This window comes from Actinia tenebrosa, unplaced genomic scaffold, assembly GCF_029948245.1.
Source record: "Actinia tenebrosa isolate PJP-AT-01 unplaced genomic scaffold, QUT_ActTen_1.0 PGA_scaffold1__47_contigs__length_23844297, whole genome shotgun sequence".
Lineage (NCBI taxonomy): Eukaryota > Metazoa > Cnidaria > Anthozoa > Actiniaria > Actiniidae > Actinia > Actinia tenebrosa.
This window is the reverse complement of record NW_028292578.1, coordinates 18,368,796-18,393,418: the sequence shown is the minus strand read 5'-3', so window position 1 is coordinate 18,393,418 and position 24,623 is coordinate 18,368,796. Positions and strand designations below refer to the sequence as shown.

General features: G+C 40.4%; 4 protein-coding genes across 4 annotated transcripts; 2 read left to right on the top strand and 2 right to left on the bottom strand.

Moving 5' to 3' along the window:
* Window positions 1-65: 65 nt before the first annotated feature.
* On the top strand, window positions 66-5,413 carry LOC116307236 (uncharacterized). Its single transcript, XM_031717396.2, has 9 exons — window positions 66-245; window positions 737-810; window positions 1,429-1,570; window positions 1,936-2,037; window positions 2,240-2,330; window positions 2,526-2,617; window positions 3,573-3,735; window positions 4,193-4,318; window positions 4,869-5,413. The coding sequence occupies exons 1-9, from the start codon at window positions 243-245 to the stop codon at window positions 5,189-5,191; spliced, it is 1,116 nt and encodes a 371-aa protein (XP_031573256.2). The 5' UTR covers window positions 66-242; the 3' UTR covers window positions 5,192-5,413.
* Window positions 5,414-5,731: 318 nt separating this feature from the next.
* Window positions 5,732-11,249, top strand: LOC148910019 (uncharacterized). The gene is made up of 9 exons (XM_089032562.1): window positions 5,732-6,026; window positions 7,156-7,232; window positions 7,694-7,835; window positions 8,082-8,183; window positions 8,608-8,698; window positions 9,077-9,168; window positions 9,398-9,560; window positions 10,039-10,170; window positions 10,296-11,249. The coding sequence occupies exons 1-9, from the start codon at window positions 5,991-5,993 to the stop codon at window positions 10,622-10,624; spliced, it is 1,164 nt and encodes a 387-aa protein (XP_088888688.1). The 5' UTR covers window positions 5,732-5,990; the 3' UTR covers window positions 10,625-11,249.
* Window positions 11,250-11,628: 379 nt separating this feature from the next.
* Window positions 11,629-14,055, bottom strand: LOC116307259 (1-phosphatidylinositol 4,5-bisphosphate phosphodiesterase delta-4-like). The gene is made up of 2 exons (XM_089032493.1): window positions 12,695-14,055; window positions 11,629-12,388 (listed from the first exon to the last, which is right to left on the bottom strand). Exons 1-2 carry the CDS (start codon window positions 14,053-14,055, stop codon window positions 11,629-11,631), a joined length of 2,121 nt encoding a protein of 706 aa, XP_088888619.1.
* A 1,084-nt stretch (window positions 14,056-15,139) lies between these two features.
* Window positions 15,140-24,373, bottom strand: LOC116307261 (uncharacterized). Its single transcript, XM_031717426.2, has 6 exons — window positions 24,238-24,373; window positions 23,954-24,099; window positions 22,917-23,036; window positions 22,441-22,617; window positions 21,888-21,971; window positions 15,140-16,245 (listed from the first exon to the last, which is right to left on the bottom strand). The coding sequence occupies exons 2-6, from the start codon at window positions 23,969-23,971 to the stop codon at window positions 16,138-16,140; spliced, it is 507 nt and encodes a 168-aa protein (XP_031573286.1). The 5' UTR covers window positions 23,972-24,099; window positions 24,238-24,373; the 3' UTR covers window positions 15,140-16,137.
* Window positions 24,374-24,623: the final 250 nt, after the last annotated feature.

Sequence of the window (24,623 nt, the reverse complement as noted above, 5' to 3'; positions counted from 1 at the left end):
CTCGGTAAGTCACGAATTTGCGAAATTGAAGTATTTTACAGCATGTATGAGATGATAATATAACCTTGGGCTTCCTGTGTATCATTGATCAACATATTCCTTGCTTCGTCAAGCCATTTTTTTTCACCAGCACATCAATGTTGGAAGTTTTTTTGCAGCTTTTGCGGCCGAAAACATCAAATATAGACCAGAATCATAAAGAATATTGAAGAAGGACAACACAGAGGCCTATTACATCGATAATGGTTTGTATGAAGTAAAGTTTATTCACGTCTTGATCTTAGCCAGCTCCCTAAATGACAAAACACGCAAGCTTAATTAATCTTAGAATGGAATAGTATCGGTGTTATTTCCTTTGTTTTCTGTATCTATGAATGCTATTACAGTACATTAACAATTAAGCTTTGTCCATGGTTTAAGCATAGTTAATAGATCTAGAGTGGAATGGTTAGGAAACCTATTGTTATCAGGTCTTTGCTCGCTTTTGATGTTGAACCGTCTTGACCGTGCACAATGTTTGATTTATGCTCATCCGAAATTGCAAAATAAGTAAACATAAACTTTGTCTATGGGATTGTTGTAAGGAATATTTATATATCTCTTATAAATCTTTAAGTATTTTGAACTAGAAGCAAAGAGCTCATATTAAGCTTAATTATATCAGTGAATTTTTACCAATCATGCATGCAATTGTATGACATACCTCATAATAATGATATTTCTTTATCAATTCTAGGCCCAATCTCGAGTTTTAGTGATTGGTGCAGGAGTGATGGGGCTCACCACAGCCTTGGAACTTGTACAACATGGGTAAAAATTCTTATTGTAATCTTTGATTGTGGAGTTTTTAAAAACCAGTTCTGGCAGGTAGCCATGATCTTCACTGAACTTTGCAGTTTGATATATGGCATTTGTTTATGATATAGAGGATGATGCATAAAGTGCTGAAGGGAGGGGTCTAGAAGTAGCCCTGTAAAACAAGTGTGTCAGATAATGTCTTATGGAGTGACTCCTTTTAAAACTACTCCCGTGGGGGTACTCTTGCCCTTTGGGGTAGGGATGTGCTACTGAGCCCACTGAACCCTGACCCTGTTCCAGAGTAAAATTGCTGAAATTTATATTCTGTTCCAGAGCAAGATCGCTGAAAATCATACCCTGTTTTGGTATTGTAAAAATGGATACCCTGTTCCAGAAAGGAGAGAGCATGATTTCATATATCCTGTCCCAGATCGATCGCAATTTTATATACCCTGTTCCAGGGTAGAATCGCTGGGAACCATACCCTGTTTGGCGGCATGTACCCATATAGCGAATATAGGGGAGTACCACCCCCCCTTCCCCCTGGAAACTACTCCCTCCCCCAGCCCTCAAAACTATTGCACCACTTCATGGATTCAATTTTCATCTAATAGTTTCTTGTGTTGTTAGGTACCAAGTTACAGTGCTGTCTAAAGACTTCATGTCTCCAGACAACAAGTCTAAACTAACATCACAAGTTGCAGCAGGTCTATGGAAAATTCCAGTGCATTCCAGCGACTGGAGAGATGATAAAGTCAGAGAAAACATCAGGGTACTTATTTAAAGTCTCAGATTTGTTTTCACCTAATTTAATTTTAAAATATTTGCATCACCCCATAAGTTTCTGAAACTCTCACTTCATTGGACTTTTCTGAGTTAAGAAAACAATGTGCATTGTGTCCTTAGCTTAGGTGAAAACATTAGTATATAAGGCATGATTAACAAGGGTTTCTTTAGGAAATATGTTAGTACCAAACCTAGACTGGAATGAACATTTGTTGCTTACTCAATTATGGTCCTCATAAGGTATGATGAACAAAAGTTGTTGTACCCAAGCTAAACTACAATGCACAATGTTTGCCATCTCAGGAAAGGTCTATGGTTGTTGCTTGACTCTATTATTTTACTTCTTACCAGAGATGGGCTCTTCGCAGCTATGCCATCTATTCCAAGTTGTCGCAAGATGACAAAAACACAGGTGTTTACTTCAGACCAAGGATTAATCTCTACTATACAAAGGTATTTGACAGTCTGATTATAGCAAAAGAAAAAGATTATTAAAAGATCACAGACCCCACCACTGCCCTCCCCCCAAACTTTCAAACAATAAATATTAATCAATATAGATAAAAATTGGTTAAAACTATTTGATTACATTATCCTAGTTTTCAAGCTCAGTAATGTGATCACACATTTATGTTTCTTTTTGGAATCTGGTTAGATCAATGATGACCCAAAAGCAAAGCTGTTTTTGGAGGATCACTGTCAGTTACCAGGGTTTCGTCACTCAGATCAAATTATTGCAGAATATGGTAAGCATTCTGAGCCTTCGGTGGAGTTGTCCATCATGCAACATTTTGTGAGAAGTGAAGTGTTGTGTGACAATCCTAAGCGTAAAAGAAAAGTGGATATTGGTTCAGTTCAAATAATCAAAAATACAGTAATCTTTTATTTGGTACTGCATATCATTTACTGGGTTTCATTTACTTTTTCTTTACTTCTTATAGGATTTTCAACAACCTGTGGCTTGGTGGATGCGTTTTTATTTCATGCACCGCTGGTAGATACTGATGTCTTTCTCAGTTGGCTGACAGGACAGGTATGAATCTGCAAAGAGAGCATTAGAATATATACTAAAAACTATGTATAGAAGCTTGGCTGAATTATCTCTTATATAAAACGATTCTATTGTTCCTGCCATCAAACATGGCTGCCATCATGTGAAGATGCAAAGTTTCTATTTTCAAGAACATACAGTAAAAATAGTTAGGAGCAAATAGGGGGAGGGGTGTGTGGCCAGGAGTGTGGGGGAAAAGTATTTACATGAACCCGTAGGGGTTGTTTTCAGGTAGTCTTTGGTGCCCTTGATAAGCCCCCGGGGGGGTACTCCCCTATATTTGCTATACAGGTATGTGCTGCCCTATAGGGTATGGTTTTTCGGCTTTTGGGTCTGGGGTAGGGTATCATTTTTTGACATTTTGTCTGGGATAGGGTATCATTTTAGTCTGGGATAGGGTATCATTTTAGTCTGGGATAGGGTTAACGATTTGGTTGTTTTTGTCTGGCGAATAGGCTACGCTTTCTGCCGACACAAAAACCATAAAAATGTTAGTAAATATTGATTGCAATCAATTGTAAAACCGTATTTTTCGTCTTTTAGTCTGGGATAGGGTGTACACTTCTTAGTTTTTGTCTGGGGTAGGGTATGTAAAATCAAAATTTTAGGTCTGGGATAGGGTCAGGGTTTTGAGGTCTTGGCGACACACCCCTACCCAAGTTGGGGTGGTAGTACCCCCTGGGGATAAGCCTTATGCTAGTTTACCATCTGACTGGCAGGAATAACTTGACCAGTTTAGTAAGATCTAGAGAGCATTCCCACCCCTCTACCTCTCTGGATATGTTTCTGCAACGTAAAATATCGTTGAACATGTTTACATACTTCAAGTGCATTCATTTCTGTGATGAACCCCCTCAGTCTTCCCATGATCCTCCTCTGCATTTTCAGACTGAATATTTTTCAGTGTGTGGGTATATTGAGTATTTTTTGTAATCAGTGCACATCAAATGGTGTGAATTTTGTTCAAGAAACTATCCACGGACCCTTGAGACCACAGCGTGAGTCACTGATGAAAAAGTACAAAGCAGGACATATCGTGAATTGCACTGGAGTCAATGCAAGAGAATTAGCAGAAGATAACGATGTTTACCCCATGACAGGTAAACACTTACTCAACCTCCTCTCCCCAAAAATAACAATTGACAAGAAAAGGAAGAAATTGGCCTCTGCTTCCGGATGTGTAACATGCAAGCATGAACGTATGATGTAACGTGGGTGTGTTGACTGACGGACACGCTAACCATAATAAAAATTGCGAACGATGGGCGGAATTGAACACAAACTTGTACAGGATCGAGTTTTAAAACGTGACTTCTCAACAGTGCTTTGCAAGAGTTGTGTTTGCGTTAGTGTTTGGGGGAGGGGGAGGGGCGAGGTTTTGGGCAGGGTGCTATTACAAGTTACTCGATTCAGCCCTGTTTTCTTTGTATTCGATCAGAAATAGTTTCGCTCCTTGAAACATCTTCACCTACTTAGATTTCGACTGATCAAATGTTCTTCTATTTCATCCAATTTTCTCCCTATTTTCTCCATCTTCTATTTCTGTCGTTGTTTCAGGTGCTGGTTTGATTCTCAATTTCTCGGATGCTCCCTTTCATTGCCCAAGGTTTGGTGCTGAGGTTCATAATCACTGGCACGACGATCGATTAAATGTTGGAGGAAAGGGAGTAATAGTTTTTAGAGGTCAGTATTTTAGAGACCTTTTGGGTTTACCGCTAACTGCTAGAGGTCAGGTCCTGAAGAAACACGCCTGCAAACACGGAGAAACACTAAGCATCGATGAAATTCAAAATGGAAAGCCTTCACATCAACAATTCTGTTATGACGCCTTACAAAATGTCGAAAGTCAGGGACGGCGGAGCAGTTTTTTGATTGGGGGGGGGGGGGGGGGCTCAATAATGACATTGTATGGCAAGGTGGGGCGCCTGAGTTTAGTGAAAATGTAATAAAATTTCACAAAAAGTGCCTCCCCAGTTCCGCCGTCCCTGAAAGTTCACGGAATACGCCTGACGTGGAACTGCAGTTTGAGGTTCGCGGTATCTAGCAATAGCGTCGTGCTAAAAGTCTCTTAGTCATTACGTTGTACTTCCTATCCTCTTGGTCTATCCTTTTCGTTACGCCTTTAACTTTATTAACAGCAATTGTCTTTTCTCGCTTGTTCTGCAAAATTAAAGTGTGTCTGTGCTAGTGTGTATCCTTATACGTCTGTTCACTCCTTGTTGTTGTATTTCAGGTGCCAGTTTATGGCTTGGGACAATCGAACACCCGTCCTACGACACTAACTTAGACGTCAAGCACCCCTTCATCACACGAATGCTACGAGAGGTCCAGACTGTATATCCTCCATTACAAACCATTTCCGAAGACAACCTTCAAGTAACTGTTGGTGTGCGTCCTATGCGCACAGGGAGCCCACGTGTTGAACAAGATTCTACATGTCCTTATATCATTCATAATTATGGACACCGTGGTTTGGGAATTATGATGACGTGGGGATGTGCGGAGGATGTTTTGAAAATTATTATGAAATCTCAGTCAATGGGTCCAAAGCTTTAAGAAGTTTGCGATAGGGTTTTGTATAAAGTGGTGTTGTAAAAGACATAAAGTTAAAACAATAGACCTTTTTAGCTTGGGCGTACTAATATTTTTCCATTTCATACCACGTGTTATTCTCTTGAAAAATATATAATTCAATGCAGTGTTTTTTAGCTTCTAAAGAATATTAACTTGTCTTTGCAGCTATTTTTTATTAAATTAAATAAATCGTTAGCGTATTCACTGTGTATAAAGTGTGGTGCAGGACTTGACCCTCGCGGATCTTATTTACCCTGACATTGACCAGGCCATTGATTCTGGACATTTCAGTAGCCTGCGTGGCGGCTCCAGCTTTCCCCCTTCCCCTCCCCTCTTCCCTTTCCCCTCGTCCCCAATCTCCCGAGCCGCGATTCAGGCTAACTAGCTCTTTCAGAGGTTCGATAACCTATGTTTGTCTGTCCGTCGCCAGTTCCGTCTGTCTGTCGGTTTGTTGACAGGTATTTTCAACTGACACACAACTGTTAGTCACGCCATGCACGCTCGAGAAAAAAACCCAAGGGGTTGGGCTTCCTTTGTAATTTCTAGAGCTTTCTACTACGAATTTCTCACCAAAACAGCAGAAAATCGAATTAATACCAGCATCCTTATACATTTTCTTTTATTAATATATGAATTTAAAAATTTATGGCCATCAGAGCGAAATAATATATTCAAAAATACTAAATATCACAATATAATTCATGAATATAATTTTCATGTGACAAATAGGTGAACCGCCATATAACGACACAATAAAGAGAGAAGACTACTTTTTACAATCATGTTCCACAGCACTGCTCAACAACCATCGTTTAAGGTGAGAACTATACTAATATAATATAAAGAATGACATACTTGTTGACTCAATCGAAAAAAAAGTGGTTCAAATCTACGGTTCGTTCGTTATCGACCTATCTGGCTCAGTAATGGAAGATGATGAAGACGAAAGAAATTATTTTTATACGTCTTTGACAAATATATATTTCGATATATTGTACACAAATATAGCCTTTGTAAGCGTGTCTGCATGCAGGAAGCCGAGGTCGGTAGCCGTTCCTGTTGGGGTAAGCAATAACATTTATAGCTTTCCAAGCAAGTACATTAATAATAGGAATGGCCTCCTAAGAACCAGTCTGCATAGGAGGCTAGTCTAGTACACTATGTGTAAAGACAAACAAATTAAAGTAAGTCAAATTTGGGTAAACGAATGTAGTTACATTTGAACTACGCCGATTTTTATGTTGTTTTTGTTTATTTCGGTGGTAAATACTCACTCCCTCGTAGTTACACTTTGTCTTACGGAAAATTTTGTGTGTTGAATCCACGTCTGCGGTACATGGATTTGGCAGTTTTTGGACTACTTTTCTGTTCTTTCACTAGTTTTTGCTGTATTTGATTAAAAAAAACTGTTTGAAGACGTAGTTTTGGTCGATTTTTGACAAGCGTTATTGTGGTTTTTGTCCAATTTTTTGAACCGTTTTAGCATCCCCTCTGACAATACACCACTGTGGTTGTCGGAGCCTCGACTCGAACCGAATTGTTTTGTGCTTGAACACTCGACCACAATATTGAACGGATAAATCCTTTCTATTTCCCCATTTCGTATTTAAAATTTCATGGGTTTAGGGTTTGCTACAACTTCTCCAACAACAACTGACACTAACAGCAGTAATTGATATAGATAATAGTTATATTTTAACTACATATCGTACTCCCCCATCTCAATAGCCCACCTCCGAGATTCGCTACGCTAAATTAAATTTATTCTAACCGCCTGTCACGAATGACTGAGCATTTAGCACGTAGCCTCATAATGAAACCTTTGTGCGTGACAAGCGAAAGCGAAGCATATCTCGGAAGTGGGCTTTTCGATCTGCCTCTGACCAGCAACACATCGTAAAAAAAGGACATAAATATACCATCCAACTCTTTTCATTCTGTCTTAGCGAAGTAAAGGTCGCATTTTAGTGATTGGAGCAGGAGTTATTGGACTTACTACAGCCTTGGAGCTTGTCCAACATGGGTGAGTATATTCACTATTGCATACAGCTATTTCAAAAGAGGTTGGAGATCGAAGGTTTCGTTGCGTTACCAATCCCGAAATGCACTATGGGCGATGTGAATTCAATCAGTGAAAGGTTTTGTCAGCACGTTTTTCCAGCATAATTTCTTCTACTTTGCTGTTTTGACATTATTTCCGTATGCAAACAATACAATTCACGTTTACTAAGGAACATGCAACATACAGCATGCAAAAGAGACCTTCACCATCCTTTTTTGAAATAGCAAGGTGTGTATCAGAGACCTAGGGTACGTACCTGTGACCAACTACTACCCCCTCCTTGCTTGTCCTTTGGGTCAGGCCAGAGAAAGGGATGATTCGTTTCTTGATAGAGTTCCCGTATGAACAAAAGCGCGCGCGTAGCGCCTCTGTCCTGAACCCACGGCAGACAATGACTTTTTATTCGCATCATATTTATCCAGATATCAAGTGACAGTTTTGGCAAAAGATTTCGTCGCTCTGGACAACAAGTCAAAACTAACATCGCAAGTAGCAGCAGCATTTTGGTCGATGCCAGTGCATGCTTATAAATGGAAGGATCAACATATGGAGAGAAAAATCCGGGTAAGACGGACACATGTTTAGAGTGGATTTCGTACAAGTATGAGTCAGCACCGTGAAGGCGCGATTTGACATTCAAACCAATCAGAGCGCACAAAATCACTACTTATCCAAAGAGAATGTTAGGGCACGACACCTGCACGGTCAAGGCACGTTAATATACGGAACGTTAATATTCGCGCCATCCTCTCGATCAGCTGGTTTTCTTTTTTTATACGAATCGATGTATGTCTTTTGTTTGGCTTGTAGGAATGGACCATGCATGGCTACAGGGTGTTTAGTAAACTGGCCAGCAACTCCGAAGAGACGGGAGTCTTTATGAGGACAAGGATTAACGCATATTATAATAATGTAAGATTTAGTTACCTTAAACGTTTCGATCCGGGCCCAAGCGCTTGCCCCTCCTTTAACCATTCTGCTTTTTTGGGTCTGCCTGTGGTTGTCGAAAAAAGGGAGCTGTCGGAGTGGCCAAGACAGTCTGGATTATTTGACTCTACCAATTTCTTTTCCCCTCACACCCTAATCCTCCTCTATCCTCGATTCCCTGCTTACCCCCCCCCCCCCCCCCCCTCCCCAAGCACAACAGCACAGGAATCGACCTTTCTGAGATAGGAAACATGTTGCGTTGTGGACTAACTTGGGTACAAACATCTTTTGTTCATCATGCCTTATATGGTGTTGTTGTACCCAAGCTAGACCACAATGCATCCTGTTTATCGAACTCAGGAAAGGCCTATGGGCACTATTACATGAATATAACATGAATACTTTCTAGATTAATGACGTACAATCTGACAAGATATACGAAGACGACCACAGTAGTTTACCAGGATTTCGTCATTCGAGGCAAATCTTAAAAGAAAGAGGTACAGCGCGAAACATTTTTTGTTTCGTTTAATGGATTTTCATAAATAGTATTCTCGTTGTACCAATTATCATGCGTGTACTTGTTAATGCAACGAAATATTTTCTGATCCAAACATTCGGTAGGACTGCTAGAAAAGAATTTAATATTGGTGTTCTCTATGTTAAATGGCCTCGATCCAAGTGGTTTTCACCCAATCACAGAGCTTCTGAGTAATAATGGAGCTAGTTTCTTTTTTCATTGTTATTTAAGCTTTATGATTGGATGGCTTGGTATATCCGGTTCGTTTTGATTGGTGGAGGAAAAGCCATCTTAGAGACGCGGGTGCAAAGTGAGTTCCTCATTAAACGAAATCTGTTTTGTTATTATACTTTTCAAGGTATCTCAGAGGAGACCGGGTTGGTTGATGCTACGTCTTTCTTAGCACCATTGACCGACGCTGATGTTTTCATGATGTGGCTGACAAAACAGGTAACTAAGGGACCAGCATTCGTGTGACGGATAACTTCACTCGCTTAGATATTAAGAAATAACGACCTTTTTCTCTGGGTGGCAGAAATCCTCTCGTTCCAGTGCACCAGGAGCGTGCCGAGAAGGACTGCAATGGGGTAAACATTGAAACTCACGGTCATCCATGATGGGAGTACTTTCTACATGTTTCGTACATATTGTCGTAGTGTGTGTTTTCTTTTTTTATCAGTGTATGTCAAATGGTGTCAATTTCGTTCGAGAATCTCTCCATGGACCCTTGAGAACACAGTGTGACTCGCTGATGAAAAAGTACCAAGTAGATAGGATAGTGAACTGTTCTGGAGTCAACGCTAGAGAATTAGCAGAAGATAACGATGTTTACCCCGCAACAGGTTAAAATAAATAAAATATTCGGAGAGTGCGAAAGAGCGACTGTCGTTGACTATATGACTACCTGACTGACCAACCGACCGACTCATCATCATCATCATTTGTTTTCATTTGGCACGTTTCCTGCAATAGCAAGCTTGTGTCTGGGTATGGGAATCCTGTGTCCAGCAGTCGCATAAAGCCCGATATCTTTATTATCATTCTTCTAAAAACTGCGAGTGACTAGAGTGAAGTCACTAAACCCGTGAAATAGATATTAGACTAATACACTTTAGTAGACCCTAAATCCATTGTTTTCTTTTGTGTCTATTTGACTATTACACGTTGACTAATAATTTTTATTTCACGGGTTAAATGCCTTCACTCTAGCTGGCTGACCAACTAACTGCGGACTGCTGTCTACGACTTTGTGTCTAGCGAATGATTAATAGAATTACTGCATCAATAGAATGATTGATTATTTTTCCTGCATATGTTCAGGGTTAGGTCTCATGGTCAATAATACCGATAGTGGTGTCAAGCCTATCGACTTTGCCCTGTCGATTCTTGGTAAACCAACATGGTATGATGACAAGACCAATACGTCTGGATTTATTGGTATCGCACCAAGAGGTAAGCCCAACCATTCGTTGGTTAATAGCTTTAGATTGCAATAAAGTTGGAGTTTAGCTACCAGTCTTTCTCTCAAGATTTGGGGACGTTCTGACTATTACGTAATTTTTTCTTGTTTCTCCCAGGTAACCACGGTTTGTGGATCGGCACAATCAAACAGGAATCATACAAGACGGATTTCCATATTGACGACCCAATCACTAGTAGAATGCTAAGTGAATGTCAAAAGGTGTATCCACCTTTGAAAAACATACCACAAGACAAGATTGAGATTACAGTGGGTAGAAGGCCCATCCGCAAGGGAGGACCACGGGTCGAACAAGATCCTAACTGTCCCGGTCTTGTACACAACTATGGACACTGCTCATTTGGGATTTTTTTATCCTGGGGTTGCGCACGGGAAATTCTTAACATTATGGAAAAATCCACGATCGCAAAAAGCTCTAGCCTTTGAAAGTTTTAACAATGTTTTTAGTATTTTTAAAGATAAGATAATGAATTATCCAAACCAGTGAGTGTGAGAATCTATTGCACATGGTCTGCCTGCGTGCTGCACCCAGACAACGGGTTATCGTGGTTACGGAGCAAATTTGACAGAGCTACGAAACATATACTTGATCAATCAAGTCATGCCTACTTTAGACCATAAAATCCTAAATTGCCTTTTTAAAGTTATCTTTTTTATTACAGGGATACTTGACAGAGGTAAAACAATTTAAACCTAGAAAAGCCTTAACTAAACTAAGAAAAAGAAATCACAACTCAGAATTGAATATGGCAGTTACTCGGGCTACAAGAAAGCATATATCAGGCTTACCCTTATTGTGGAACTGTTTTAGGGGACCTAATTCCAAGATGACGCCTATTTCGTAACCTAAAACACTCCCATAATTCACTGCAATTCCAACTAGACCCAGTTTTTCCTCAACCTGGAAATAACTAATATTAGTAGCTAACTTAGCATAGAATTTTTTGCGAATATTAGTAATACTGACTTACACTATTTTATGCTAATTCTATTGTTTTCTTTTGTTTAACTAGCACTATTTTGAACAATTTAGTAATTAATGATTCACGGATATGTTGTGCTTTGTCGTTTCCTTTTAGTCACCCCCTCCCCCACCAATGAGAGCCAGCTGGTGCAGTATGCCATGCCAATACTTTCTGGTGTCAGAAGGGCGCGAATGTTTATGATAATGTGCGCAATTATTTTGAATTAGCCAAAAAACAAAACAAAAAACAAACAAAAAAACGCGTGATGAGAAATTCACATTTTAAGTGTGATTTTCAATCAGCAAAGTTAATTTAATTTAATCTAAATTTAAGAAGAGCAATCTATACCAACGCAGTGTGAAAATTAGTCCACTTTTTGGTGTGAGAAAGGCGCGAGGCGCGACATGTCTATAATGTTGTAGGCATTCATTTTAAATTAGTCGAAAAATACGTATGATGAAAATTTCATGCAATAGTGCACCCACGCCCTTTGCGGCTACCTTCGTAGGCAGTAGTCTCTGCACTGTCGGCCGACGTTTGTACAATGTCACTTTCAGTTATGGTCACGTGAACAAACAAACTCCCAGAAGTATACGGCTGGCTATTCTTGTCCAGTAAAATAATCTGTCGATATCCTGGCCGAATACTAGTGAAGGGAACTGTAGACTGGCCAATGAAATCGTCTTTTCCAAAGTCGTCGTCGTAAACAACGAACCTGACCAACGCCAGCTCCGGGACGTGAATCTTCTTGGAGAAACCTTCATCCCACCTCGGATCGTAGCTGTTGTCCTTGATGGTCTTTGTCCTAAAGTAGAATTTATCTGCGGGGACGCCGTGGATGTTGACGACAACGTAAGGGTCAAGGTAGTCCTTGATTCTGTCGGGCTCCTTTGAGTTAGGTGGTGACAAGCGGTATCCACCGATGATAGTGACCTTCAATTTACGAGCCATGTGTCCAAGGTTACGGAGGTCAAATGGGTTGAACTTTATATCAGGGTTTCGGAGAAATTCAGGTTTCAAGACGTAGCCGCATTTGCCATTTTGGCGGAACCTTCCATGATGAAGTTGGACGGCTTTGGAGCAATTTTGATGGTTTAAGGCTACGATCTGGCAACCAACGTTCCAAGCTTCTTGTGGATCGTAGTTACCAGAGCCAACGCGGAATCCAGCTGGGTATATCCTGCTAAGTTGTTTCTTATTGTGCTCTACAAAAACATCGGGTTCCCTGTCCAAGAATTTTGACAGCTTGTTTTCAGAAAAGGACGAGGACTGATAGTATTGACCGTGTGTGGTTGAATGATCGAAGCTGACGAAGTGCGTGTTGATGAAGTAGTTAATGAGAAGAGAGAATTCTTTAGCGATTGGCTTTGGTGGCTTTTTCTTCTTTTTTACATCAGTGGTAACTTCTGCTTGATTGTTTTGTACATTCTGATTGGTCGCCGTTTTTGGTCTAGCCTTCTCCTTCTCCTCGTCCTTCTCCTCCTCTTCCTCATCGTCTTCATCGTCATCGTCATCATCATCCATCGCGAACTCTTCATTGCTCTCTTCCGCTTCCTGTTTCAGCTTCTTTGATCGAACAAAGATCTTATATTTAAACGTCTCAGGCGACGGTGAGCCTGTCAGGTTCTTGTCCACTGGGTCCTTGTACAACAAGTCATCCAGGATTTCAATCAGATGGCGAGCCATCTTTTTCTGATACTCAACACTGCAGTGGTTCTCCATGTTAAGCACGACAGGATAGGGAGACACTTCAAAGGCGTGCTTCTTGACAGCCTCGATGACGTCCTTGAAGAGGATCTTGGATGTCAGAGTATGGCCGTGGTATACAACTGGCTCTCCATTGTCGCCATCCCAGCAGTCCAGCTCGACGCACCTACACCCCCCCTTTAGGACCTTCACATACTCATCAACACTTGAATCACCCTGCAGCTGATCACCGGAAAGGTAAGTGTTGTGCGACGAAGCTATAAAATAATGAGCTATAGGTTGAGTCATGTCTTGGTAAACTTTCTCGTGGTCTGGATTGAAGAGCTCTCCATCTTTAGATGACATGTACTTGATAAATCCATCAATACCCATTTCGCCACTTTCTCGACCTTCTTGTGTGACTTCATAAGATGTGATTAGCTGCCGACAATTGTCACGAGATACTGAACATTCCCCCTGTCGCTTCGTCAGAAAATACTCTAAGTCTTCCACTGTAAGGAAAGACCCATCGGAAGACGTTTGAAGAAATAGGTTGAAGAATTCTTTCCTCATCATAAACTGTCCAAGAAATTGGACAAAATCTTCTTGCGTGATTTGATCGCCAGTTTTCTTTTTCTCCATCATGAACTTCTTCAGTGATTTCTTCACAAAAAGTGGATCAACATTCATTCCTTGCGAAGTAAGGAAATTCAACAAATCAGCGTACTTTACGAAATCGTTTCCTTCCTTCGTAAGTCTGGAAAACGCTTTTGAAAGCCATAAAACTCTTCGTTCTTCGCCTCTGTTCTTTGTGGTTGCGTTTTCTATCAAACGCTGGAGTCCATTTACCCATAAATTTGCTTCGTCGATATTTGGAGCAGCGAAGAAAATTTCTTCCGAAGTCGACGTAATCACACAAAAGCAAGCCTCCACGGAGAAATAATTCTTGACAAGTTGGAACTTTTCAGGGTCGCTTTCACAGGTAATCACTTTGGTTATATCAGGAATATTGACTCTTTTTTCCTTTCTTTTGAGGGTAAAGACAACTTGTTTCTGATCTTTAGTTAAGTTTGTCTTCTTTTCTTGAGGTTTTCTGGGTGCTTTTACTTTGGTTTTCATTCCAATCCAAATCTTCTGCATATTACAACCTTTTCGCATCATTCGCCAACATTCTTGTGGCATTGGCTTGATGTCCTTAGCGGACATTGTTGCTTTTGACGCCATAAAGTAGCTCTAGCCTTCAAGTAAGCCTAATAACAGTGAGAAAGAGAACAGAACAGACCTACTATCGTTGACCCCTCTGCTCGTTAGGTACGTGTATGTCAAATAGCTGAATTCCGAATAACATAAATAATTGTCTACGGTTGGTCACTCGAGTTGAAACAAAATAATAGCGGTGTCAACCAATCGGCAACTCAAGAGTCAATTAAACATCATTTTCTTTCGCCCCACGAGACCTTCATTTGCCTTTGTATTCTAACCAGGATTTTTATAGCCACCTTTGTAAACAAACTGGCTTCAAATGAACTAACAGGTCCATACAAGGAAATAGTCAAGTATTTAATACTCTCTCTCGCCAAACAATGGTATGGGTACCCGTTTTATAGTGGTCAGCGCGGCTTAGTGGGATAAATATTGGCTACTATATTATTGCGATAAAAAAAGTTGATTGCATTTTAAATAAATTAATTTGAAAACCAATAAAATAAAATCAGATGTTGAAAAAAAAAAAAAAAAAAAAAAAAAAATTTGAAAGAATTTCTGAATTTCATTTCATAGCTTCTAAATTCGTTAAATTTAACAAAAGATTTTTTTTCTCTTTTTTAGTTAGGTCGAACAACGCGACGGCCTAGTGATTTTTTAAAAACACTCTCTAGACGATGACAGCAAATCACAATAATCCAAACGTTAGAAATTTGCATTTTTGATCAAAACAGGTCGAGTGGAAATAAATAATTTATCAAAACAAAGCTGTTTAAGCTCAAAACAAATTTTCTTATCAGCAATGAATATTTTTTACATTCATCCAGTAGGCTTTGGGCATTGATAATATGATTCTATTTTTAAAAAAATTTAAAAAAAGATATGCTTTAAATAGGCGTGTTTTTCGTGAGTGTGGGTGATGGTCAATGCAAGGACTTCGGTACCGTAAAAAAACTTGGATGAAAATTCATATATAAACGATTGCGCCTGATTTCATTCGATCATATCGGCGGTCTGCTTACGCGACTTATGGGCTCGATATATTAGTAAGCATAAACGGTTAAGAGAAGGAAGGAAGGAAGGAAGGAAGGAAGGAAGGAAGGAAGGAAGGAAGGAAGGAAGGAAAAGAAAGGAAAAGAAAAGAAAAGGAAAGGAGAGGAAAGGGAAGGGAAGGGAAGGAAAGGAAAGGAAAGGAAAGGAAAGGAAAGGAAAGGAAAGGAAAGGAAAGGAAAGGAAAGATGTATATATACACAAAAAGTAAAACAATTTTTTTTATAACTTTCCTTTTAAATATATATTACATTTAAACAATTTCTGTACAAGAATATAAAATATGACCAAGTAAAGCATTGTTAGTATCAAGATGTCGCATGAGGCTACACCATAATTTATCTATAGTGATTGACTGTGAACATAAGTTATGGATTTAGATTAGAATATTGGCATGTCAACATTTTGTTTCCTGCTCATCTTCTCCCAACACCCATAGCTAGGATTCTCCGAAGGGGAAGGCCAAATTCAAAAATCTGCCATTTTGTTTGACATTACTTTTTACATTTTTTAAATTTACAAATTCTAAAAACCTGCATTTTTTGTCACAAGGGGGCGGATGACCCCCTTGGCCTTCCCCCTGTTGACGCCTCTGACCCTAGTGTCATTTTAACAGCATAAAAAGGTAATGTTTTCCAGGTATAGAGCGGTTAAAAAAAACCGTGAAACAAAGTGCAATAACTAAGGTGTAATAAATTGTAATACACCGAAGACACAAAAGAAAATCAAAAGAAAATGCGGACAATAAAGTGTATTAAAGTGTAATACGCTAAAGTGTATTTCATGGGTTTTTGATAACCACTCTAAAAGACTTGAAAAGTTTAATTGGAACCACATTTTATGCACTTATAATAAATGGGTATTGACTAATCTAAGTGTTGCCATGTGTTTAGCTAATGAGCTTTAAATGTTATAAGATGCATGGATCTCAGAGTTATATACAATAATGATTGTCATATACCTCATACTGCATTACAATATCCAGAAACAGTACCAAGGGGGGGGGGGGAGGGTGGGGTTTGGTGGAATTTAGTGTCATCTTGCACCTCCTCCTCCTCCACTCAGGTCTAATTTGAAGCACAAGCAGTTTATGCTGCTACAATCGGGAATGTCACAAGCGCAAGCACAGTTACATCCCCCACACTGTAAAACAAAAGATTAAAGATTAATTAATTGATCTTGCATTTGCTCCAATGGAATCACTGATCCTGATGATTTTTTATTTATATATTCAAGCAAGCAAGTCATGTTAAATTAAATCCTGTCAAACTTAAGTTTATTTATTGTTTTGAACAACAGTTTATTTATCTATTATTTATCTCACGAGCAATGTGAGAACATCTTATGGGGAAAACAAAACTATTTTATTATTATTTCATTAGCTTTTTACTCAATTTTGTGACAGTGGTGACAACAAAAAATATTGTATCCTGGTCAAGCAAAATGCTCAACATCAACTTTATCATCACCACCATCTTCATCATTACCATCAACCTCACCACCATCTCCACCATCACCACCACATTTACCATCACCATCACCACCATCACCACCATCACCACCATCACCACCATCACCACCATCACCACCATCACCACCATCACCACCATCACCACCATCACCACCACATTTACCATCACCATCACCACCATCACCACCACATTTACCATCACCATCACCACCATCACCACCATCACCACCATCACCACCATCACCACCACATTTACCATCACCATCACCACCATCACCACCATCACCACCACTAGATGCATCCTAGCAAATTTTTTGAACCTGACCCTGGACAAGTTCAGTTACTGATTAAAAGTAGAAAATAGCCAGTTTTCAAAAACTTTTTTCGTGGTTATTTGGTATTTGACCGAAAGTTTTGGCAGCAAGATTTTGGAGGCTCACCATCTATTTTTGAGCTAGTAATCCAACTGCAATGTTCAAATAGGTAAACTTTTGCCGCAAAAATCGAAAAAAATACTTTTTTTAGATTTTTCTCCAAAAATCTTGGAGATCCCTGAAGTGCTCCTTATGCTGGTTCAACCTAGGATCTCCACCTTGTTTTGGTGTCACGTTAAATTTACGAGGCTTGCAAGTCTAGTGTAAGTTCTATAACTACTTGAAACCCTAGGTTTCAAAGTTATGTCAATTTTTGAAACTTGAAAAAAAGTTGCCTAAAACATGACGCAAAATTATGAAACTTGCTAGACATGGTTTTTGAAGGTTAAGAAGAAGCTTTGCAAAAGAATTTGCATGAATTTCGTAATTTTACGCAAAATACAGCTGATGGTAAACTTTTTGAACTTGTTCAAAATTGTTCTTTGTCTCTTTTCGACCATAAAATATATCAAATAAACGACAATAATTATGGAACAGATAAAAAGAAGCGTCCTCTAACAGCCTATGAGATTTTTTATGCAAAACAAACGCATTTTGATTTATTATTTAACATTTTAGGGGAAAAAGTGGTAGCATATAAATCTTCAAAAATTCGTTTAGAATGTTCCATACCTCGTAATACAGCTCAAAAGTGAACAAATAGTCGGGACAAAGCATGGGAAGTGACTAATTTTGGGATAATATTGAAAAAAATTCGAACTTATCCTCAGATGGAAATTCATGAAAAAATCAATAAAAATACCATGCAATTGAATTATAGCTGGGATAATGTATTGAGTAAACATCTAAAAAGTATGCCTATACTTTTTGAAGTTCCTGATAGATATTCTGGGCATTTTAAATAAATTTACGAAACCCCCGTTTTGAAGGGGGGAGGGGAGGGTTAGGGTTAGAGGTACTTGAGATACCGATTGTATCGAGATTTTCAATTCTCAGATATTATTTTTTAGGATTCAAGAATTTTTTACTAGGAGCTATCTTTATGCTCTATTCTGATATCCTGATAAAGGATCATCTAGCTTATCGGCCAAAACTATCTTCTAAGATGTACATGCTCTTGAAGAGGTAAAACAACGCCAGCCCTGTGGTTTTTAGCAGTAAAGGAGAGAAGTTTGATTCCTCTGCAGTAGGGCGAAGACCTGTCGAGTTTGTAAAGAAATAAGAATCCAAAGAAGATTTACCCTCACATGTATTTGAAAAACATCTTCACCAGTAGTGGCAGGAGAAGATCCCAAGACACAAGAAGTGCATGCACAGCTATTGGAACACAATCCGTTAAATGAGATACCTTTTTGCCATTGACTGCACAAAGAAAATATGTATTTGATTTTTTCCTAAATTTCCATCTCAGAGTAAGTTCGTCTTATTTCAACATTAACCCAACATTAGTCACTTCTCATGCATTTCTCTCGACTATTTGTTCATTTTTAAACTGCATAGCAAGGTAAAAGCAAGTGTAGAGAACCATTTAAGGCTAGGAATCATATCTGCTCTTGGACATGTAAACACCCAAAACTGCTATGTAAAACGCAAAATGAAATTAAAGGAGCAACTGAGTCACACAACAACAAGGAAAAGTCCATCAAAGTAAAACCTAAGGAGCAGCCTGTATCACTAGCTGCAGAAGTGGAACAGATACCTATGTGGAACAGATACCTATAATATTTGTCCTAGACTCACCTATATCAGTACGAAAAACGAGTCAAATGATGCAAACTACAAAATTCAGCGACACACAGAGCAGGCGAAGAAAGCAAAGCCTTAAGTTGCTTGAGACGTATTTCTTTTAAATTTCCCCAAAGTATCAAGAAAATACAAAACAGCAACAAGAAGTCAAAGATTTTGGGAATGCTTACTGTTGAAAAAATAAGGAGCAGAGTATGTAGCATATATTATAAAAAAAGCTAGCCAGAATTACTGTACCACGAAGAACTCAGTATTGATCCGCAGAGCCTGGTTCATATCAGAACTGGTTTCCAAAATCAGCAATTGAAACAAGGTCATCAATTTCGGAACGACGTTCACAGATGAAATGGAGTGCAGAAGACAGTGAAGTTATAACAAATGCATCTGGAGAGGACATGAAATTCAGAAAATTACAGCCAAGAAAATCTAGAATCCTAGAAGGTTTTGAAAACCAATTTGGATACTAAGAGTTAAAAGAAATCTACACCAGGGAAGATGACAGTGCATGGCGACAATGGTGCTTAGAGAAAGTCCGCACAGAATGGAAAACAGTTAATGAAAAGCTGACAAGCTGGAAACCATGACTAAGTGAGAAATGACAAAACCAAATTTGATCAAAAGTAGTATATCTACTGTAAGCCGGAAAACTAAGACTTCAATTTAGCATGGTGGCGTAAAAAAGTTATAAATACGTTAATTAGACTAAAAAAAGTACATAAGAGGAAAGAAATTCAATGGGGAAATACTATTTTGTGAAGGCAAAGCTCACCATCTATAATTTCTTAAGATATGAGGAAAAAATAAAACAGTAAAAATTTTGAACATGTTCAAAAAGAGCACTATGTTCAAATAAATTACTTAGGAATAGGTAAACTTTTTGAACATGTTCAAAAAGTTTACTATGTCTAAGTAAGAATTTTGAACATGTTCAAAAAACTTACCTACGAACTAGGTAAACTTTTTGAACTTAGGTAAGAATGCATATGGCCACCACCATTACCATCACCACCATCACCACCATCACCACCACATTTACCATCACCACCACATTTACCAGATCACCCACACATTACCATCACCACCACACATGTACCTCACCAGCCACATTTATACCATCACCACCCATTTACCATCACCACCACATTTTAATACCATCACCACCCATTTACCATCACCCCACATTTAACCAGCACCCCCAATCACACCATCACCACCACATTTCCATCACCACCACATTTACCATCACCACCATCACCACCATCACCACCACATTTACCATCACCACCAACCATCACACCACATCACACCATCACCACCAATTTACCATCACCACCACATTTACCATCACCACCACATTTACCATCACCACCACATTTACCATCACACCACCACATTACCACACCACCACCATCACCACCCACCCAACCATCACCACACCACACCACCCATTTACATCACAACCACACCACCACACCCCAACCAGCACCCACACCACCACAGGGACCACACCACACAGGACCACACCACCACAGGGACCAGCACCACCACAGGACCACCACCACCAGCACCACCAGCACCACCAGCACCACCAGCACCACCACACCACCACCACAACCAGCACCACCACAGGGACCAGCACCACCACAGGGACCAGCACCACCACCAGCACACCACAGGGACCAGCACCACCACCATCACCACCATCACCACCAGCACCACCACAACCATCACCAGGGACCAGCACCACAGGGACCAGCACCACCACAGGGACCAGCACCACCACAGGGACCAGCACCACCACCAGCACCACCAGCACCACCAGCACCACCACCCCATCACCACCACAGGGACCAGCACCACCACAGGGACCAGCACCACCACAGGGACCATCACCACCACCCAGCACCACCACCAGGGACCAGCACCACCACACCACCACCACAGGGACCAGCACCACCACAGGGACCATCACACCACACCATCACCACCACAGGGACCAACCACATTTACCATCACCACCAGCACCACCACCAGCACCACCAACCAGCACCACCAGCACCACCAGCACCACCACAGCACCACCACCACACCACCAGCACCACCCAGCACCACCAGCACCACCACAGGGACCAGCACCACATCACCACCACACACCACCACACCATCACCACCACAGGGACCAGCACCACCACCAGCACCACCACCACCACAACCATCACCACCACCCAGCACCACCACAGGGACCACACCACACAACCATCACCACCACAGCACCACCACAACCATCACCACCACACCAGCACCACCACACCATCACCACCACAGGGACCAGCACCACCACACACCACCAGCACCACCACAGGGACCAGCAACCACCCACCAGCACCACCACAGGGACCAGCACCACCACCATCACCACCAGCACCACCACAGGGACCAGCACCACCACAGGGACCACACACACCACCACCACCACAGGACCAACCACCCCACCCCAGCGCACACCACAGGGACAGCACCAAACAGAAGCACCTACAAGCACCACACCCAACGACCAGCACCACCACAGGACAGACCCACCACCACCACACCAACAGGGACACAGCACACACACAGACCAGGCACACCACAGGGACCAGCACCACACAACAAGCACCACCACAACCACACCAACCACCAGCACCACACACAGGGACCAGCACCACCACAGACACCACCACAGGGACCAGCACCACAACAGCACCACACAGCACCACCACAGGACCAGCACCACCACAGGACCACACACCACATACCCACACCACCACACACACGCACCACCCATACCAGCACCACCACAGGACATCACCACCACATTACCACACCACCACCACCAACCACCCACAGGCCATCACCACACATTACCAGCACCACCACAGTCACACCCACCACATTACCTCACCACCACATTTACCCATCACCACCACATTTACCATCACCACCACATTTACCATCACCACCACATTTACCATCACCACCACATTTACCACCATCACCACCATCACCACCACATTTACCATCTTTATCATCATTGGTATCATGACTTATCACCATTACCTTCATTACAAGTACTAAGTAGTCTGCCCTAACTGTTATACAGGGTGCTCCTGGTAAAATATGTATTTTATTATTATTATACAACTGGAAATACTCACATTACATTCTGGCCCTTGACAATCTTGACACATTTCACCTCCAGGTTGAGCATTCATACAGCAACAGAAAGTTTCATCACACCACTATAACAAACATTATTATATAGTTAGGATAGTATGCACATGCTGATTGGTCAAAAATTGTGCTTTCTGCCTTCAAAACTCTGCTCATACATCCTAAAGCTATATAGTGTTTGACCATGGTTAGAAAGCAAAAAAGATATCAAAGATATCTATCAAAATGTAGTGATCTCTTGAAGATTTGTAGTAAGTCCCTTAGTGAATTCTTCGAAGCTCAACCCAATGGCCTTGTTTTGATGCTACGTGCAAAGAAAAGGCACTGGTTTGTCGGAGTGAAATGGGGGTTCCATGGAACCCACAGAACAACCCCTGGATCCACCATGACCTGATTCGTAATGGTTAAATCAAATATTTAATATGTAAGAATAACCACTATGACTTTTACCAATCCCTGTTTGTTAGTTAGTTTAAAAAAAAAAAAAATCAAGTATTTGAACTATCTATTACACACTCTATATAGAAGTAGTTTTACCTGTTTAGAGGGACAGAAGGAATCCATACAAGATTTTTTGGTTGGCGTTGAGCAGTCACACATCTCGGCAAAAGAAACCAAACATGCAGCGCAGCATGATGGCTCACCCTCGGCACTGCAACAGCTTCCACAGCACTGTTCAGTTACCCATGCTGGGCAGAGGCTTATACCTTGAGCCTGGGAGAGTATTAATATCTGTTAGTATCATTACCGGGGTATATAGAGAAAATCTTTCACTATTGTACAGGCACAGATGGCATCATCACTGTGCTCTGTTCACAGTTAATAGAGGTTTTGCATCATCATGTGCTGGTGCCCATAATATAGCTTGGACTGCCTGTGGTTAGATGGAAGAAAAGTAAAATCCCTTTGCTCCTGGGAATTGAATGCTTTCTCATGCCTCTATATGGCACAGTTCATAATGCAACGTGCAGTACCAGAGTGACTAAATAACAAACAATAACTATAAATAATACCTTTAAGCACTGTCGGATGAGAAGTGCTATAATCATGACAGCCACATATGCACCAACAGCTATTATCACTATTTCTCCTGTTGTCAATGTTGATTCTTCAACTGGAACTGTTTGGGTTGGCTGTGGGGTCAAACCACAATAAAACTTTTTAGTTTAGACCTAACATGTCAGGGCCGTAACCAGAACTTTTACAGGGAGGATGCACATCAAATAAAATCAGACCATTGATCAGTTTTTAGTAGCCGTCTTTTATTATACCAACTGTCATGTTTTTTGCATAGTCATAGTTGTTTTCAAAAACCCATGAAATACACCAATTTTAAAGCAAATGGAGATAGATGAGCAGACCTTAAGCTTTTAGGGGGGTGCATGTGCACCCTGTGCTTCCCCCTGGTTACAGCCCTGCATATTTTATTATATGTAAAATGTAGTTATCCCTAGGAGTTTTTACTCCCAGACCCTGCAATGCACTGAAACCTATTTGATTGTGTGTTTATTATTTTACTCCATTATCAACCCAGTTTATAGACTTTCGCAAAGTCCATTGCCCTCTCCTTATTTCTACTGGTGTGCAACCAGGGGCATAGCAAGGTCTTGATCATAGAAGGAGCAATGTACCTTTTTCCTGCCAAATCCATCGGGAATCCTAAAGGAATTACTACTTAAATTTTAGTGTCAAAAGCTAACTATTTTGGGAGGATGTGCCCCCTTTCCCCCTCCCCCCTCCCTACGCTAGTGGCAAAACATTACAAATCGAAACTTTAAGCTGAAACTTGTCTGCAACAGAGTTGTGAAACTTGTCTCACAATGCAGTTGCACACAAGTTTTAACTAAAAATTTCCAAATGGTAACAGCTCCTTTTCCCACACTAAGACTACTGATTGATCCAAAGTATATACTCAATTTATAGATATGTTTAGTCGAACCATTCCTCTACCATTTGCTCGTATCAAGAATAGTTAAGAACTAAATAATACTGCAAGCTCTAAAACTTCTATCTCTATCATTTAAACTAAGCTTACGTCGCTTGTTCTTACCGGAAGAGTTGGAGCCATGCTGTTGTGAAACAAGACGTATCTTGTACGTACAACTGATCCTTTACTTGACCTTGTAGTAGAAGAACAGCCTGACTACACGTTAAAGGGTTATCTGTTTTCACTACAGCATAAATTCCTGGGAGTTCCTGGCACAATTGTTTCAAAAATTTAAAGAAAAGTTAACTCAACTTGGTTGCTCAGTCAGTTGCGAAGGTAAACTACCAACGGCATCGCGTATCGAAGGAGCGTTTTTCTTCAAAATTGCTCAACCATATTTCTCTTACCAGGTGTTCCAGGTTCTGCTTTGGTATTGTAGTTGCATATTGAAGAGAAAAATAAAAGATTTCAAAGGCAATTTTGAACGAAATTATTTTCTTTCTTTTACAACAGCTGTGCAGAATGGCTGCTAAGATCTAGTCCTTCACGGTCGGTCATACACAGGAACCCCACTTATTAGAACCCCATGGACTATAACTCATATTCTACAGTATATTTGTTACAAGGTTTTGTTGACCAAAAATTACTTCTCCCCTCCCCCCCAAAAAAAATCAATAAATTGGTTCAGTGTTCAAATATTGTTTTATCAATTCGAGATATTTTATGAGTTTAAAATAAAATAATTAAATTAATGTATGACTGAATAAATAAAATCTAATTTTATTTAATAGAT